Below are 19,444 nucleotides of genomic sequence, written 5' to 3'. Positions count from 1 at the left end.
TGTCTACCAGGAGAAAAAGTTTGACATTTTAGAGCAATGTCATCTTTTAATGGCACAAAAGGTGATATCCTTGTGCATGTTGTATAAGGCAATGGACAGGATTAAGTAGATCTGCAGATCTACTTAATAAACACAGGTCAATGTTGAAAAAAAGTTTCAAATTAGGGCTAAATTTGAAAGTGTCTGCAATTCTGCCCAGACACAGTAGGAGGGAGTATACCATGAGTGCCTTGTCAATCAATTTGGCCCTGGAGAAATTGTGAGGCTCATGGGGTAGAATTTTTTTCAGCATGGTCTGTGCTTGTTAACAGGAGAGAGTGCTTCTACCGGAACGGGATGCACTTAAATAGAAAGCGTGCAAGAATATTTGCCGATGCTGTCAGGGCTGTGTTAGGTGGGTTGGAAAACTGGCTTGGGTGGATTCACAGACTAAAAGATTAACCATAGCCGCAGTGAGAGGCAAAAGTAATTCTTGCACTGCTTCTATTAGAATGGGCAGACGCCTGGAAAGGAAGGTGCTGTGGATTTCAAGGACTGGGTGGAGTCCTAATGGAACATGGGTTGTGTTAGTGTAACTAAGAGTAAGCACAGGTGCATGTATACATGAAGGTGCACCATTGTTAGGAGTATAGTAAATAAATTTGATGAATTTGAAGTACTTGTTAAGACACCAAAATCAGATATTGTCAGGAAATCAGAGACATGGTATCACACACAGATATTAGTAGTGCAGACGGCGCCTCCATAGCCAGGTGGGCAGGAGCACTGCGTAGCGCACACTTCTTGATTAGACCAGGGTTCAAACCCATGACCACCAAATACGGAGGATGCAGAAAGGTCAGGGAATGACCACCGCAAATCCCCAGAGCAATATGGCCCTAGTTGCTAATGCTCCTAAAAACCAAATAACAACAGACAAACAAGTAGTGCAGAATTGGAATTTGGGGAGTACGATGTGTAAAGAAAGGTTAGACAGGATAGAAAGCGAGGAGGGGTTATGCTGTTAGTTAAGAAACACACATGATCTAAGGAGTACATGCAGTTGATATAGATGGACAGTGTAATGTTGAGTCAGTTTGGTGTGACATAAGCACTGGAAAAGCAAAAATGAGAGTAGGAATTTTGTTATAGGCCTAAAGACTCTGATGAGTACAACCAACAGTTGTACAGAAAAATAGAGTGGGCCAGTAAATCAGAATGTCTTATAATGGGGGATTTTAACTTCCCAGATATCGACTGGCACTTGTGGATTGGTCACTCGCACACTAGCAAGACTTTTTTTGGATTTACTGGATAATTATTTTCTATGGCAGCATGTTCAGAGGCAACCAGAGGGATTAATATTCTTGATTTGATTATCAGCAGTGATTCTTCATGCATTAAGAATCTGCAGATAAATGAACCACTAGGTGGTAGCGATCACAATGTACTGATGTGGCATTTACTTAAAGATGTGGCTACGGTGGTCTCAGGCAATTTTTAAATTGTGTACAGTGGGACCAACTGATGATGTTACCAACAGCAAATTCTAAATGGGAATTTCGTGATTCATTGAATTAATTAATTCATTCATTCATTCATGGTGATTCATTCAGTGAATTAATCTTGTTAGCTGCTAGGCTTTTCATACCAACTAAGAAATATTGTTCAAGGTTTAGGCCTAAATGGATGTGAGGTGAACTAATGAGACATGTGGCAGAAAAGAAAAATGCATGGGATGTGGGTAAATTAATGGGTGACACGGAAGCCTATGATAGATATAAGCTGGTCTGTAACCAAGTCATAAAGGAGGTTAAGCTGGCAAAAGCAAATTACAAGAAATCTTTGGCAAAGGATGCAAAGAAAAAAAGTTTATATGAGCAAAGACTTCTTTACTCATATAAACTCTAGAAGAAAGGGGATGAATCTGGTTGGTTCACTTGATATCGATGGTTCGACTGTTGATGATCCTGCTCATGTAGCTGACAAACTGAAAGAGTATTTTGCATCTACATTCACACATGAGGAGTTATTCTGGGAAAGGGAATGCCAGAGGTGAATTAAACTCTAACAGGGAGTTAAATGATTTTGTAATGACTGAGCAAAGTGGAGGAGAAATTGTTGAAGTTAAATATAAGAAAGCACATGGGGTGGATGGAATCTATCCAGTTATATTAAAGGAGGTGGCAAAGGAAGTAAGCACATCCTTGGACTCAGGATAGCCCTTAGAGTGTAGATTTGCAAAAGTATCCCCAATTTATAAAAGGGGATCAAAGGGTGACACCAGTAATTACAAACCTGTTAGTTTAACTTCTGGTCCGAGTAAAATAATGGAGTCAGTCGTTAAAGAAGCATTGCAGGATCAACTAGAGAAGACTGCAGTAATAATTCAGACATAGCATGGGTTTGTTAATGGGAAGTCTTGTCTGACCAATTTGATTGCATACTATGATATGGTCACAAAGGAACTCAATGCAAATAATAATTTTTATATCATATACTTGGATTTCAGAGAAGCTTTGAATACTGTTGCACATAAATGGCTCTGTACAGTTTGAAGCATTATGGCATTAAGGGCATGTTACTGCTATGATTAAAGGGATAGTTAAATGGGAGAAGACAGAGAATGATTATCAATGGGTACTGCTTTTCATGGACTAATGTTATTGATGGAACTGCCCCACGGTTCCTTTCTGGCTTCATTCTCTTCTGTATTTATTAATGATATTGATGAAGGAATATCTTGATATTTGCACCCGATACAAAGTTTGATAGAGTGGTTAATGAAAGTAATGATGGTAGCTACTGCAACAAGATCTATAAAAAATAGGCAGATGATCTGGCAATTGAAGTTTAAGATTTCCAAATGCAAAGTACTGCATATAGCTAGCAGTAATCCAAGAATAACTTACGAATTGTGTGGTGTTTACACTCAGGATTGTGGAAAATGAAAAAGACCTGGTGGGTAATTGTGGGGTCAGATCTGAAGTTCTCTGAGCAGCGCTGACATGTTGCCTGGACAGTTCATGTGATTTTGTCAATGAGATACAAGAATTTTGCTAGCAGGGATAATGAAGTGATTATCCCATTGTATAAGGCAATGGACAGACCACATACCTTGAATACTGCTTACAAGTCTGGAGAGGCCTTGTTTTAGGAAGGATGTAAAGCTACTGGAACGGATACAGAGAAGGACAGAAAGATTGGTGAGGAGAACAAAGGGGTGTTACTACCAAGAAAGGCTTTAGTTTTGCAAATTTCAGTGTTCAGAAACCAGGCACCTGCAAGATGATCTGATTAATGTGTTTAAGGCCTTGTTTTTGCAGACAATACCAATGGGATTCCTCCTTTTGCTCAGACTATGCTCATGAGGGGTGAACAGATGTATAGAATTTATCTTTAGCCAATGGATGATTAATTGCTGGAACAAACTTCCATTTGTTGTTGTGGAAGTGGACAGATTAAATAAATTGAAGGAAGAACTAAACTAACTATTGGAGCAGCTGGGTAAGTGAAATGGGTTTTTTCCTTTGGCTGATGTTGTATAATATTGCTTTCTTGCATCATTTTCTGCTACTAATGCATTCAAAGAAGATTCTTAAAAAAGGATATAAAACGTTTTTTCATAATTTTCACATTGCTCATTACTTTTCAAAAGCAAGGGGTCAGAAAAGCTGATAACATTCTTGTTTTTTGTTTTTTTTGTTCAATTCTTTGTGCATATTACCATACTATACTATAATATTTTCCTCTTAATTTTTATAAGTGAATGACTTATGTAGAGGATGCTCTATTTTCAGAACCAGGCTATTATGAAGATGGTATGTTTGGAATAAGGATTGAGAACTTAGTTCTTATTAAAAAAGCAGATACAAAGGCAAGTTTTGTTAAATTTGAAATAAGATATATTTAATTCAGCTGAAGATAAGCATTTCTAATTTTTTTATGAGAAATGCAAAGCATCATTCATAACAATGCACACATGTCGCTTTACCCTCTATTAAATCCTTAGCAAACTTATTATCTTAGTACTCACCTCTGATATCCGTATTGGTTAAGGTTAAAATTACATGAAAGGAAGGTAAAACGATAGTAAAACTGAAAGTTTAATTACAGTAATAGATTAATTAATTAATTTAAAACATATCCCCAGATAGAGGGAGTGCACCACCTTTTCCTGGTTGTCATTTATAAAACTGTATGAAAATTTGCATGTTGAAAAGCCAAGAGCTAGACATGAAGCTTTTGGTGTCATTGTCATCAGTTGGTAAATGACATAAGTTATGAGTGAAAATTTATAGTATCAAAGTACCCAGGATGCATCACGTTAAGCACGTGGGAATTTGATTCATTTTAAGTGCCATATTGATGATATATTCGTTGGTAATCTGGTGTTTAGAATTTCGTATGATCTATTTTGGCGAAATTCTATGGCAAGGGCTTCATATTGGAATATCTTATAATTAGATATCTTATAATTATCTAATCTAATTAATATCATAATTAGATTAGATAATTAAGTTTAATTAGTGTAATTGCATTATCTATTAATGGGTCATGATTAAAAGAGTGTACATGGTGACTTAATTCGGTTCCTGGTTGGTCTGATTTGAAACTATTATAATGATAGTATGCTCTCATATTGGCTGTTTTCGATGTTCCATATTTTGTGGTGGTAGTACCTATCTAGCACACGTTACATCCTTGTTGACATTATATAAGGTATAGTATATTGTTTATATCATGGATATTGTATTTATACATTTCCTTATACTTGCTGAAATATGTACTCAGTTTATTATATGATGAAAAAATTAGTGTGATTTTTGTGCCTCTGAAGGTATTGCGGAGCTGAGGTGCTAGTTGGCATGGTATGTAGTGTAATTATTGTATTTTGTGTATAATCAGCTAATATTATCAATGTGGGGATTATTAATTTTTTCTTTTATGGCTAATATGGTTTCTTGGATTAGCTGTTTGGGGTATTTTCTAGCTATAAAAGTTTTTGTCAGGTGTAATAGTTCTGTCGTGAAGTCTTCCTGTGAATGGTTCTATTTGATCGCATTGAATACTGATTTTTTTGTGCTGTAGAGGTGGTGGGAGTGAAAGTGTAGGAATTTTCCTGTATGTTTGTGTTTTGAGTTTGTTATCAGATTTATCAGAAAGGAAAAAACTGACTCGAGTAAATAATACAAAGGTCTTTGAGATAACAGAAGAGGAGAAAAAGCAGTATGTACTGGAACTTAAGAACAAGTATGAGCTTCTGCAGACTGCTGAGGACCAAGATATCGACGAGGAATATTACAACTTTTTGAAAGTGATAAAGCCAAAGAAACCTATAGGGAAAAAGAAATCCAAAGAAGAAAAAATTAGTCAAGAAACACTTGTTATGATGAACCGAAGACGACAAATGAAAAGCAAGAAAAACACTGACAGGGAGAAAATTGAGTATACTGAGTTATGCAAAGCCATTAGAAAGAGACTCAGAGAGGACATAAGAAGATTTAACACAAGAAAAGTAGAACAAGCATTAAGGGAAAACAAAGGATTTAAATCAGCAGCCATGAGCAGTAATACAGAAAGACAAATGATACTGAAACTGAAGAATAGCGATGGTGTACTTATAAACAGCAGAGAAGGCATAATTCAAATAGCAGAAGACTACTATAGAGAATTATACAAGGAGCAGGGGAATGATGCCAGCAGTGGGGAAGATGGATTGCAAAGTAGCAACACATACGACATACCCAATATTCTTCCTGATGAGGTAGAACATGCATTGAAGAAAATGAAGAATCAGAAAGCCCCGGGGGAAGATGAAGTTACTGTTGAGTTGTTAAAATTGGGAGGAAGAGACATAACACAAAAACTGGCAAGGCTCTTCACAAAGTGCATTAGAAAAGGTGTGGTGCCTAAGCAGTGGAATAATGCAATCATAGTTTTGCTGCATAAGAAAGGAGATAAATCAGAAATTGGAAATTATAGACCAATTAGCTTGTTATCCCACATCTACAAGTTGTTCACAAGGGTCATTACCAACAGATTAGAAAGAATACTTGATGAGAATCAACCGAAAGAGCAAGCTGGCTTTAGGACAGGATTCTCAACTATGGATCACCTTCATGTAATATCACAGCTAATGGAGAAAGCAAATGAATATAAAACACCATTATGCCTGGCATTTGTGGATTATGAAAAGGCATTTGACTCCATACAGCATAAGGCAATGTTTCGGGCACTGGAAAGACAAGCCATTGATACCCCATATATTATGATTTTGAAGAAAATATACGAGAGTGCTACATCCTTTATTAGACTAGACAAAGACAGTAGGAAATTTAAAATTGAGAAAGGAGTTCGACAAGGAGACACAATATCTCCGAAGCTGTTTACTGCTGCCCTTGAGGAAGCTTTCAGAAGATTAGACTGGTCGCAGAAAGGAGTCAATGTGAACGGAGAGTACCTAAACCATTTACGATTTGCAGATGACATTGTGGTCATAAGCCACGATCCCAAAGAATTAGAGGAAAATCTTAATCAGTTATGCACAGCTAGTAAGGATTTTGGACTAAAGATGAATATGGCTAAAACAAAAGTAATGATGAACAAGTATGCCACAGAAAGGGAAATAATGATTGAACGAGCAGTAATTGAAAAGGTGGAGTCATATACTTATCTGGGACAAGTTATTAGCTGTAATAATGATAAATGGCTGGAAGTCAAGAGAAGAATAAATTTTGGATGGATAGCATTCAGGAAATATAGTCACATACTGAAGAGCAATATTCCAGTTTGTCTGAAACGTAAAATAATGAACCAATGTATACTCCCCACCATGACTTATGGAAGTGAAACTTGGGCACTCACCAAAAGAATGGAAGAGAAGCTGAGAACTACACAGCGAAGAATGGAACGAATCATATTGGGAATCAGACTGTTAGATAAGAAGAGAAACACATGGATTAGGCAACAAACTCAAGTAAAGGACATTCTTATCAAAACTAAAGAACTAAAATGGTCTTGGGCAGGACACATAGCTCGAAGACATGATGACAGATGGACTAAGAAAAATAACAGAATGGTATCCAAGAGGAGCTAGAAGAAAACCTGGAAGACAAAGGCGGAGATGGATAGATGAAATTCATGAGTTTGTGGGTAGTAAATGGATGTCCAGTGCTCAAAACAGAAGGAACTGGAAAGTTGCTGGAGAGGCAGTGGATTGAAAATGGCTGATGATGATGATGATGATGATCAGATTTATATATGGTCAGATTTAAAAAATCAGTTACCCTCTATTGACATCTTAACAAATCCATAAATCATTTTGCTTATAATTTTTCTTCTGACTCTTAATTCAGCTTTGGTGTGGCTCTAGGTTCACACGCTAGAGCTGAATTATGAGTCAGGAGAAAAACTAAAAGCAAACTGATTTATTGATCCTTAAGGTGCTTTCCTTGTTTGCATTTCTAACTAACCTGGATAGCTGCACTCTTTTCACATACAGTGAAACTGATTAAAACATCTTACATTTGTAAGGTATCATCTGTCACACCTTAAAGTTCTAAAATGAGTAGTTCAGTTATTCATATGCACCCTGCTGAGGTTTTTTCACTATCAATGTGTTCAGCCCTTTTCTGCCTCATTAGTGATATATTAGGCAGATTGGCTTGCATTATTTTTAGCATTAGCATTAGTAAAGGTAGCATGAATTGTTGAGGAGGCTTCCATCCTGCAGTGGGTTGATAATGGCTGCACTTTACCTTTCATGATGGATAAGAAAGCAAGCTTATGCAGCATAAGCAAAAAAAACTTCCCATTACACCTATTCATTCACTCCAAAAATTTGTCCAGTTCTTCCTTGAATTTATTTCAGCTATCAACTTCCACAATGACAGATGGAAGTTTTTTCCAGCAAACAACCATCTGCTGGTTAAAAGCAAGTTTCTGCACATTTATGCTGCAACCTGTCTTTCCTCAATTTGAATTTATGCCCCCTTAAGTGCATAATCTGAGTAACAGGAAGAATACCATCAGCATCAAGCTTGCTCACGCAATTCAAAGCTTAATACACTTCAATCAGATCACCTCGCCGGTGCCTTTCTTGGTAGGAGCAGTCCTCAGCAGCTGTATACCCTTCCTAAAATGAGGTCTCCAGGCCTGTATGCAGTACTCACGGTGTGGCCTGACCATTGTCTTTTACAAAGGAATAATCACTTCCTTACCCCTGCTAGCAAAATTTCTGTATATCATTGACAAGATCCCATGAGCTGCTCTGGCCACCTGTCCGCACTGCTCAGAAACTTCATATCTGACTGCACAATTACCCCCAGGTCTTTTTCATTCTCCACTACCCTGAATGTAGTACCACACACACACACATGGTACGTTTCTCTGGGGTTACTACTACCCACTTTCATTTTTCAATGATAAACTTCAGTTGCCACTTCTCAGCCCATTTGCCCAACTTTTCTAGATCCTGTTACAGAATTATACTGTCATTACTGTTATTAACCACCCTGCCAACTTTCATATATTCTGCAAACTTGGACATCAGCCTGATACCTTGATCAGTATTATTGATAAATATGGAAAACAACAATAGGACCAACACTAAATCCTGTAGGACTTCACTAATAACATTAGTCCACAAAGAGCAGTGTGCATCGATTACCAATCTTCTCCATCGATTACCAGTCTTCTCCCACTCAACTTGCCCTTAATCTAGCAGCAACCTACCCTTAATCCCATGCTGCTCCAGCAGTCTTCCATGTGCAACAATATCAAGAGCTTTTCTGAAATTCAAGTATATGATATCAAAATTATTTTTTTACAGCCAGTTCTTTTTTGACCACATCATAGTATCCTATGTCTGAACTATTATTGCCATCTTGTCTAGATGATCCTGCTATGCTTAACCAGTGACTCCATTATTTTCCCCCGGAACAGAAGTTAAAGGTGCCTCTGTAGCCAGGTGGGAAGGAGCAGCAGTGCATAGCACACGCTTCTTGATTAGACCGGGGTTCGAGCCCGTCACCACCAAATACGGAGGATGTGGAAAGGTCAGGGAATGACCACCGCATATCCCGGAGCAATATGGCCTTAGTTGCTAATGCTCCTAAAAGCCAAATAACAATAACAACAACAGAAGTTAAACTGACAGGCCTGTAATTACTCATGTCACCACTTGATCCCCCTTTGTGAATTGTGAATATGTTTGCACATGTCCCATTTGTGGGGGCGTTCCTTGATTCCAATAATGCTCTAATTATCCATCCCATCCTATCCACCCCAGGTGTCTCTCTTATGTTTAACTTCAACAAATTCTTCTCCACTACTTTGCTCTCAGTTATCGTAAAATCATTTAACTCTCTGTTAGAGTTTGATAAACTTCTGGCCTCCACTTCCCTACAGAAGTCCTCATGTGTGAATGTAGATGCAAAATACTCATTCAGTTTGTCAGCTTCTTGATCAGGATCATCAACAGTCCAACCATCGATATCAAGTGGATCAATCTGATTTATCCCCTTCCTTCTAGAGTTTACATAAATAAAGGAGTCTTTGCTGTTTGTCTTTGCATCCTTTGCCAAAGGTTTCGTGTAGTCTGCCTTTGCTTGCCTAACCTTTTTGACTTGATTACAGACTAGCTTATATCTACCTTAGGCTTCTGTGCTGCCTGATAATTTATATGCATCCCATGTATTTTTCTCCTCTGCTATGAGTCTCATTAATTCATCTGAATTCTGTTTGGGCCTAAACCTTGAACAGTATTTCTTAGTTGGTTTGAAATGCCTAGTAGCTTCTGTGATCAATTCCTTGAATGGTTCCCATTTAGAATTCATTGTTGTAACACCATCAGTTGGTCCCACTCTAGTCAACTTTACAAAAACAAAAGCTTAAAGACGGTAGTTGTGTCTTTAAGTAAATTCCACATCAGTACACTTAGATCACTGCTCCCTAGTGGTTCCTGTATCTTCAGTTTCTAAATGCATGAGTCATCACTGCTGATAATCAGATCAAGAGTATTACGTAACCCTTGGCGCCTCTGTAACCAGGTGGGAAGGAGCAGCAGTGCGTAGCACACGCTTCTTGATTAGACCGGGGTTCGAGCCCGTCACCACCAAATACGGAGGATGCGGAAAGGTCAGGGAATGACCACCACATATCCCGGAGCAATATGGCCTTAGTTGCTAATGCTCCTAAAAACCAAATAAACAACAAACAACATAACCCTTCTGGTTTCCCCTCGAATATGTTGCTGTAGAAAACAATTCTCCAATAAATCCACAAAAGCCTTGCTATTGTGTGAGTGACCAACACAAAAGTTCCAATCAATATCTGGAAGGTTAAAATCCCCCATTACAAGACATTCTGATTTACTGGTCCACTATTTCTCTGTACAGTCGTTTGTTTTACTCATTAGTGTCATTAGCCCAATAACATACTACTACTCTCATTTTTGCTCTCCCAGTGCTTTTATCACACCAGCTGACTCAACACTGTCCATCTATATAAACTGGATGCACTGCCTTAGATTTTATGTTTCTTAACTAACAGCCGTAATCCCTGCTCGCTTCCATCCTGTATATCCTGTATTTCAGACCAGAGCAGCAAAGCAAAAGGCTCAAGCTAATGGAAGTGCTGTGGCTCAGAGCAGAACTGAGGGGGGCAGTTGTCCTCTGACTCACAGCCTTATAAAATGCACTGTTTGCTTGATGTTTGCAGAGCAATCGGGTACGGAACATGATACTGCCAAGGGGGATGTCTTTGTGTGTGCGCGATGCAAGGAGTGTATCGATATCAGGCAACAACTCGGCGTTCTTATGGGCCTATATGAGAGCTTGAAGGACAGGGTGGATGCCCTCGAAGAAACTAAATTGAGGGGCCCATCAAGCTCTCAGCTGCCCACATCAACGCCAGAGCTTGCACTTGGGCATCGCGTGACACAGAGACAACCCCTAAGGCAGAATGCGCTGGTCCCGAAGGAACTAGTAGTTGTTGGTGACTCTATTGTCAGGGAAATGGGGAACATGCTTTGTAAAAAAGATAGGTGGAACAGGACCAGGGTATGTCTGCCAGGGGCAAAGGTTGATGACGTTGTAGAGCGAATATCATCTTTTAAGGGCACAAAAGGTGATATAGTTGTACACGTTGGCACTAATAATATTAAGAGTAGGAGACCGGCAGAATTACTTACAAGTACAGGTCACTGTTGAACAAAAGCCAAGAATTAGGGTTGAATTTGAAAGTGTCTGCAATTCTGCCCACACACGATAGGAGGGAGTATATGATGAGAGCCTTGTCGATCAATTCGGCCCTGGAAAGATTGTGCAAGGCTCAAGGGGTAGAATTTTTTTCAGCCTGGACTGTACTTGTTAACAGGAGAGATTGCTTCTACAGGGATGGGATACACTTAAATAGAAAGGGTGCAAGAATATTTGCTGATGCTATCGAGGCAGTGTTAGGTGGGTCGGAAAACTGCTAGCTTGGGGGGAGACAAAGACCAATAGATTGACAGTAGCCACTGGCAGAGGTGAAAGAGATTCTTGCACTGCTTCTATTAGAATGAGCAGAAGCCTGAAAAACAAGATGCATGGTATTTCAGAGACTGCTGGGAGCCATTGCGGTACAAGTAAACACATGGGTTGTGTTAGGGTAGCTAAGAATAGAAACAGGTGCAGGTATACTTGCGTGTACACCAATGCTAGGAGTTTAGTAAATAAATTTGATGAATTTGAGGTATTGCTCAAAACATCAAAGGCAGATATTGTTGGGATATCAGAGACGTGGTGTCACACAGATATAAGGGATGCAGAAATGCAATTTGGGGAGTACAACGTCTACAGAAAGGATAGACAGGATAGGAAGGGAGGAGGGGTTATGTTATTAGTTAAGAAACACATAAAAACCAAGGAAGTGAAGCCAGTCGACATCGCTGGACAGTGCAGTGTGGAGTCAGTTTGGTGTGACATAAACATTGGGAGATCAAAATTGAGAGTAGGAGTGTGCTATAGGCCTAATGACTCTGATGAGTATAATAAGGAACTGTACAGGGAAATAGAGTGGGCCAGTAAATCAGAGTGTCTTATAATGGGAGATTTTAATTTCCCAGATATTGACTGGAATTTGGGGGCTGGTTACTCACACACTAGCAGGACTTTTGTGGATTTATTGGATGATTGTTTTCTACATCAGCATGTTCGGGAGGCAACTAGAGGGAGGAATACTCTTGATTTGATTATCAGCAGTGATTCTTCATGCATTAAGAATCTGCAGATAAATGAACCACTAGGTGGCAGTGATCACAGTGTGCTGAAGTGGGATTTACTCAAAGAGGTAACTACCATTAGGGGTAAAGGGAAGGGTTATTGCTTCCGTAAAGGCGACTACGATGGACTGAGACTGTATTTAAATTCTATACAGTGGGACCAACTGATGATGTTACCAACAGCAAATTCAATATGGGAAGCATTCAAAGAACTTATCTTGGAAGCTACTAGGCTTTACATACCAACTAAGAAATATTGTTCAAGGTTTAGGCCAAAATGGATGTCAGATGAACTAATGAGGCATATGGCAGAGAAGAAAAATGCATGGGATACATACAAATTAACACATGACACAGAAGCCTATGATAGATGCAAGTTGATATGCAACCAAGTTACAAAGGAGGTTAGGCAGGCGAAGGCAGATTACGAGAAATCCTTGGCAAGGGATGCAAAGAAAAACAGCAAAGAGTTCTTTACTTATGTAAACTCTAGAAGGAAGGGGGTGAATCAGATTGGTCCACTTGATATTGATGGGTCAAGTGTTGATGATCCTGCTCAGGTAGCTAACAAACTAAATGAATATTTTGCATCGACATTCACACATGAGGAGTTATTCAGCGAGGGGAATGCCTGAGGTGTATTCAACTCTAGCAGTAAGCTACAGAATCTTGAAATAACTGGGAGTAAAGTGGAGGAGAAACTGTTGAAGATAAACACAAGAAAGGCACCCGGGGTGGATGGGATCTATCCAGTTATATTAAAGGAGGCAGCAAAGGAAGTAAGCAAACCCTTAGCCATAATTATGAGAGCTTCCTTGGACTCAGGGGAGGTACCCATAGACTGGAAATGTGCAAATGTGACCCCAATTCACAAAGGAGGATCAAAGGCTGACACAAGTAATTATAGACCTGTGAGCTTAACTTCTGTTCCAGGAAAATTAATGGAGCCACTGGTTAAAGAAGCACTGCAGGATCATTTAGACAAGACTTCAGTTATAGCTCAGACACAGCATGGTTTTGTTAAGGGGAAGTCTTGCCTGACCAACTTGATTGGATACTATGATGCAGTCACAAAAGAACTGGATGCAGGGAATAACTTTGATATTATATACTTGGATCTTGGAAAGGCTTTTGATACTGTTGCACATGGAAAACTGCTACACAAATTGGAGCAGTGTGACATTGGAGGCAAATTGCTGCTATGGATAAAGGGGTGGTTGAGGGGGAGAAGACAGAGAGTGGTAATCAGTGGACACTGCTCATCGTGGACTGATGTTATTAGTGGAGTCCCTCAGGGCTCAGTGTTGGGTCCATTATTGTTTTCTGTATTTATAAATGATATTGATGATGGTATATCGGGCTTAATGTCCAAGTTTGCAGACGATACAAAGGTTGGCAGGGTTGTCAAGGACACTACTGACACTATGCTGCTGCAACAGGATCTGGAAAGGTTGAGCAGATGGGCTGAGAGGTGGCAAATGAAGTTTAACATTGATAAATGTAAAGTACTACACAGGGGAAACAGCAACCCCAGAGCAACGTATCAACTCTGTGGTACTACACTGACAGTGGTAGAGAATGAAAGGGACTTGGGGGTGGTTGTGCAGGCAGATATGAAGTTCTCTGAGCAGTGCAGAAGGGCTGCAAGAGTAGCTCATGGAGTATTGTCAATGATATACAGGAATTTTTCCAGCAGGGATAAGGAGGTGATTATTCCATTGTATAAGGCGATGGTCAGGCCACACCTAGAGTACTGTATACAGGTCTGGAGGCCTCATTTCAAGAAGGATGTAGAGCTGCTGGAACGAGTACAGAGAAGGGCAACAAGATTAGTGAATGGAACAAAGGGGTGCTCTTACGAAGAAAGGCTTAAGTTTTGCAAATTACAGTGTCTGGAGACTAGGCACCAGCGAGGTGATCTGATAGAGGTGTATAAAGCCTTGAATGGTTTAAGCATGCTCAATGCTGATGGGATTCTTCCTCTAGCTCAGAAAAATCACCTGAGAGGGCATAAATTCAAATTGAGGAAAGACAGATGTAGGATAGACGTGCGGAAATTTGCCTTTAGCCAGCGGGTGGTTGGTTGGTGGAACAGACTTCCATCCCTTGTGGTGGAGGTTGATAGCCTAAATAAGTTTAAGGCTCAGCTGGACAGGTATTTTGAACGAACAGAGGGGTGAAGTGGAAGTGGGTTTTTTTTTTTTTGGCTGATGCTGCATAAGCTTGCTTTCTTGCATCAAATGCCTCTACTAATGCTAATGCTAATCTTTTCTCTACACATTGTACAACCCAAATTCAAATTCTGCATTCCTTACATCTGTGTGTTACACCACGTCTCTGATATCGCAACAATATCTGCCTTTGTTGTCTTCACCAGCACTTCAAATTCATCAGATTTATTTATTATACTCTTAGCATTGGTGTACCTGCAAGTATACGTGCACCTGTTCTTACTCTTAGTTACCCTAACACAGCCCATGTATTTACTTTGTCTGTGGCTACTGTTAATCAATTAGACTGTGACCCCCCCCATTCCGTGTTAATGATGTGATAGTCTTAGCTAATGTGGATACTGCTACAAGGTTGTTAAATTAATCAGTAATTTGTTATAGATTCAGTAAAACCATTGGGAAGTCATTTTAAATTATACACTTGTTTTATTTAGGCTGTAATCCTGAACTCATTCCATTATTTGGGGTGTTTTGGAAATATAGTTCCCAGCTTATCTGTAAATGAAAGAAAAACTCAGTGAAAGAAATGCTCACATAAGTTTAAATTTAATTACATATATATTCATATTTAGTGACAACTATTACAGTATTGGAAGAGTGAACAAATTTAAATTCTACATATTTTTTGAAAAGGCAAGCAAAATTTGTTTTCCTGCGAATAGTCCTACACATAAATTTCAAAGCTATGAGAAACAACACCATCGGAACTTCTGGGAAATGGGATTGATTTTGTACCCAGACTAATAGGTTAATAGCAGCAAGCTGAATTGGAAATTAGCTCTCACTTCCCCAGTCATTCTTGTGCTGCTTGTACTGGGATGTGCAGCAGTGAGAACAAGGTGTGGCTGCTGCACAAGGTGAGAGATTATAAGGTTACATGGCCTGTGGGGTCAGGTGGACCTCATGAGACAATTACATATGGGCTATATTAAGGTTACTAAGAGCAGAAATAGGTGCACTTGTACTTATACTTGCAGTAATGCTAGGGGTATAATAAACTAAATTTAGTGAATTGAAAATACTGGTTAAGCCATCAAATGTGGAAATTATAGGGATATCAGAAACACGGTACCACTCAGACATATGGGATGCAGAATTTAAAAATTCTTGTACCCCACTGGACACATTTTACTGAGTACAGTGTGTAATGTCTCCATATGTATATTCATTGCTCTATATTTATATTATTATTATTTTTTTTTTTTCGTGACATGCAAAATGTATACAGGGTGATTCACTACCAGTGCAACAAACTTGCAGGAAGTGTAGGGGGCACAAAGACGAGTCGGAATCACATAGCATTGCAGGGTCCGAAATGCCTTCATCATGCGGTAGAGGACGTCGAACGGGAGGTCGCGTGAAAAGTGATCCCGCTGGAAGTCAGCATTTACGAACCAGTTCCCGAGGCAGTAGGACGGACGAATATTCAAACGTTGAACTGGCCGACATGCACTTCGCGTATGGAGCTGCGAACTGTAAGGGGCGCGCCGCTCTGCGCTTGTACCAGGAATGTTTCCCACACAGGCGTGCTCCTCATCATACGATTTTCGCACGTGTGTACAGAAGGTTACATGAGACTGGTTGTTTCACGAGAGGTACCATGAATCGAGAGCGAACGATGAGGACGCCAGACAATGAGGAGAATGTCTTACGTCTTGCAGAAGGCAATCCGAGTACGAGTACTCGAGCGATAGGCCAACGATTGGGTATTTCCCAATCCACTGTATGGAGGATACTGTCAACAAACCAAATGAGTTCATACCATCTGCAACGCGTCCAATCATTGGAGCCTGCGGATTATCCACTCCGGAGGACTTTTGCTACTTGGTTTCTTCAACAGAAACGGTTCGCAAATGATGACTTCCAGCGGGATCGCTGTTCACGCGACCTCCCGTTCAACGTCCTCTACCGCATGACGAAGGCATTTTGGACCCTGCAATGCTATGTGATTCCGATTCGTCTTTGTGCCCCCTACATCTCCTGCAAGTTTGTCGCACTGGTAGTGAATCACCCTGTATATGAATTTAAGAATAAATTATAGGATTATTATAAGATGATTATAATAGTATAAATAAATAAATAAATTAACCAGAACAGATTAATGCCATCTATATAAGAGATTGAACATTACATCAGTCTGTGTATTATTTAATATAGTCTAAGTAATATATCTATTTAGAGGAGGCTAATATGTAAGATACTGAATCTATATTGAAGTACGGTTACAAATAATGCAGGTTAACGTGCAGACGATGAACGACGTAACAACCCAAGCAACATATAATAGCCTATCCGGCACTAATGGCCATTCCTGAAAACATATACGGAATACAAAGCAAAGTAAAAATTACAATTAAAATTAAATTAAAAGATTAAATGATGTTAATTATGGGTAAAAAGATACATTGAAAGGGACTTTTTCTAGGGCTAACCCTGTCAATGTATCAACCATAATTAACATAACTATCTGTTTCTGTTGTCATCCGCCAGCTTAACGAAGTCCAGATGAAAGCAATATAATATATGTTAAGCAAAAAATAAAATTTATTATTAATAAGATGTAAGATAATGGTTATGCTACAAAATAGCACCATGGTATATCACAATTCAGTTGTTAACTGGCTAGATGACTATTAGCCCGACAGATAGCTTAATCACAAATTTATAGAAAGATACCTAGAATTAAAAAAGCAAAAGACAATGTAGAAAGAGATCCATCCACTGTTGTTCAAATAAGTATGTGGTGTAATGTGCTATATTGGTATCAATAGTAGCATAAGCTAACAGAAGGAGAACGGAAGTAGAGTAAAGTATAGCAATAGTACCTCAATCCCTGTCGAATTGCTCTAATAGTTCATGATATGAAAAGTAGGTTTATACAGCAAATAGTACAAAGTATAGAAAAAGATTAAGCATAATGGTACATAGAATAAAACCGGGGGTGTAACTTCCCGATCCTTATAGTACGGAATCCTGGTTTATTTTATATAAGTATCACCATGTAGTATGGCATAGGATGCTGAAGATATAGCATAAATGGCTAGTAGGAATGGCTAGTAGGTAGCCGATAAATATAGATTAGATAGACTGTTATGTTATATGTATCAATAGATAACACCTAGTAGATATAGATTAAGAAATAAGCATGCTTTATTTTAGTTACAATTTTAGTTACCTTACTTACTTTCACTTCAGTTCCAGGGGGGGGGGACACTCTTGTCATCTAGCGTCTGATATATAGCTACACGTGCTTTACTCCTTGTTCTTTCTAACTTTGCTTTTACTGGTGGTAAGCATGCTTATTTCTTAATCTATATCTACTAGGAGATATCTATTGATACAGCAATAGATATCTCCTAACATAACGGTCTATCTAATCTATATTTATCGGCTACCTACTAGCCATTCCTGTTATTATTATTACATTTATGCTATATAATTTTGGCTATATCTTCAGCATACTATACCATACTACATGGTGATAGTTATATAAAATAAACCAGGATTCCTTACTATAAGGATCGGGAAGTTACGCTCCCAATTTTATCCTACATACCATTATGCTTAATCTTTTTCTATACTTTGTACTATTTGCTGTATAAATCTACTTTTCATACCTCGTGCTGCCCATGCCAAATGAAAATATGGAAATAGAAATGAAGGAACAAATGAGGGCACTGTCTTGGGACTTTTTGCAGATGAAGATATGGACATTGTCCAGTCTTTCCTAAAAAGGATAAATCAAAAACTGAGAAACTAAAGCCCTCAGCCCTTAGGAAGCTAACAGATGGACCCACCAAATCTAAGTAATGTTCACTTTTAAATTCCTGCAGTAGAACTGCTGTGGTTTCTGTCAAAACAGTGAAGACATCAATGCCTTCCTACGTGAGTACAATTCAAGGTGCTTCTGCTTACAGTCAGTAGCACGTTATTTAAAAGCAAATGCGTACCCTCATATACGTAGCTGTTCTATCATCTGGAAAGATAGAACTGGGGATGGACCTACCCATGGCAGAGTCACCTTCCTTGTGGGTAACCATGCCCCCCCTTTCAAATTACACCACTCACTACTAATTTAGAGGCCATAGCCATACATCTGTCAGGTTTCTTGTAACTATCTGTTCATTCTATTTACCACCTGAGAACATCTCCTTGATGGTCTCATTAGACAAATGCCCTTTTCTGTTACTAGGAGATTTTAATGGACACACTACTCTGTGGGGTACTGCTATAACATTAATGGAAATGGCAGACTATACAGTGCATGCTCTAAAAGAATGACCTGGCCCTGCTAAATGTAGGACATAACACTTTTTTTCCACATGCCTGCCTGTACATTTACCACGATTAATCTCTCTATATGCTCCCCCTCTCTTATTCCTCTTTGTACATGAGAAGTTGAAGACAACCTTTATGGTAGTGACCACTTCCCTGTGATATTCTCTACCCTTTGCAATGGGAGACCATGCCACCCATCTAGGATGCCAAGGTGGAAGATTGATCATGCTGACTGGAATGCCCTCAAAGATCTGGCATCATATCTGCAATAAGGCCTCTAAGGTTGGGATTATTCATACCACAAATTTAAACAGATACACCAACCGTTTAAAACTGATTTAATAATAAAATAAAACAATACAAAAGACTGTAAAATAATATTTACAAAAATTGATTATTTACAAAAAACTAGTTTGAAACAAAAATAAAATTTAATAAGTTAAAATATAAATTTAAAAGCGATAAAAACAGTATTGAAGCTTTCGGAGGTGTCTGCCTCCTTCCTCAGCAATAATGAACCTGGTATTTAAGGATGTGTCGCTTAAGTTTCATTAAGTTCCAGGAAAAGATCCAAAAATACCATCTAATTATCATCGTATAACTCTGAACTACTGCTTGTGCAAGATCCTGGAAAGAATGATCAACGCTAGACTCGTGGTTTTTGAGAACTAAGAATCTTTCCAGGACACAG

The 19,444-nt window shown here is 38.9% G+C and overlaps 1 protein-coding gene across 2 annotated transcripts in view; it reads left to right on the top strand.

Moving 5' to 3' along the window:
• Positions 1-19,444, top strand: part of LOC150083167 (xaa-Pro aminopeptidase 1-like) — an 886,380-nt gene that overhangs the window by 834,290 nt on the left and 32,646 nt on the right. For both annotated transcript variants that reach the window (XM_090377885.1, XM_090377886.1), the window contains one exon: positions 3,780-3,856. In XM_090377885.1, coding sequence (XP_090234011.1) covers positions 3,780-3,856 — 77 coding nt within the window. The remainder of the gene's footprint in view (positions 1-3,779; positions 3,857-19,444) is intronic.

The sequence above is a fragment of the Mastigoproctus giganteus genome, chromosome 7 (assembly GCF_048544385.1).
Source record: "Mastigoproctus giganteus isolate SK-2022 chromosome 7, ASM4854438v1, whole genome shotgun sequence".
Lineage (NCBI taxonomy): Eukaryota > Metazoa > Arthropoda > Arachnida > Uropygi > Thelyphonidae > Mastigoproctus > Mastigoproctus giganteus.
The sequence above is the reverse complement of the archived record's forward strand: the minus strand, read 5'-3'. Positions and strand labels throughout refer to the sequence as shown.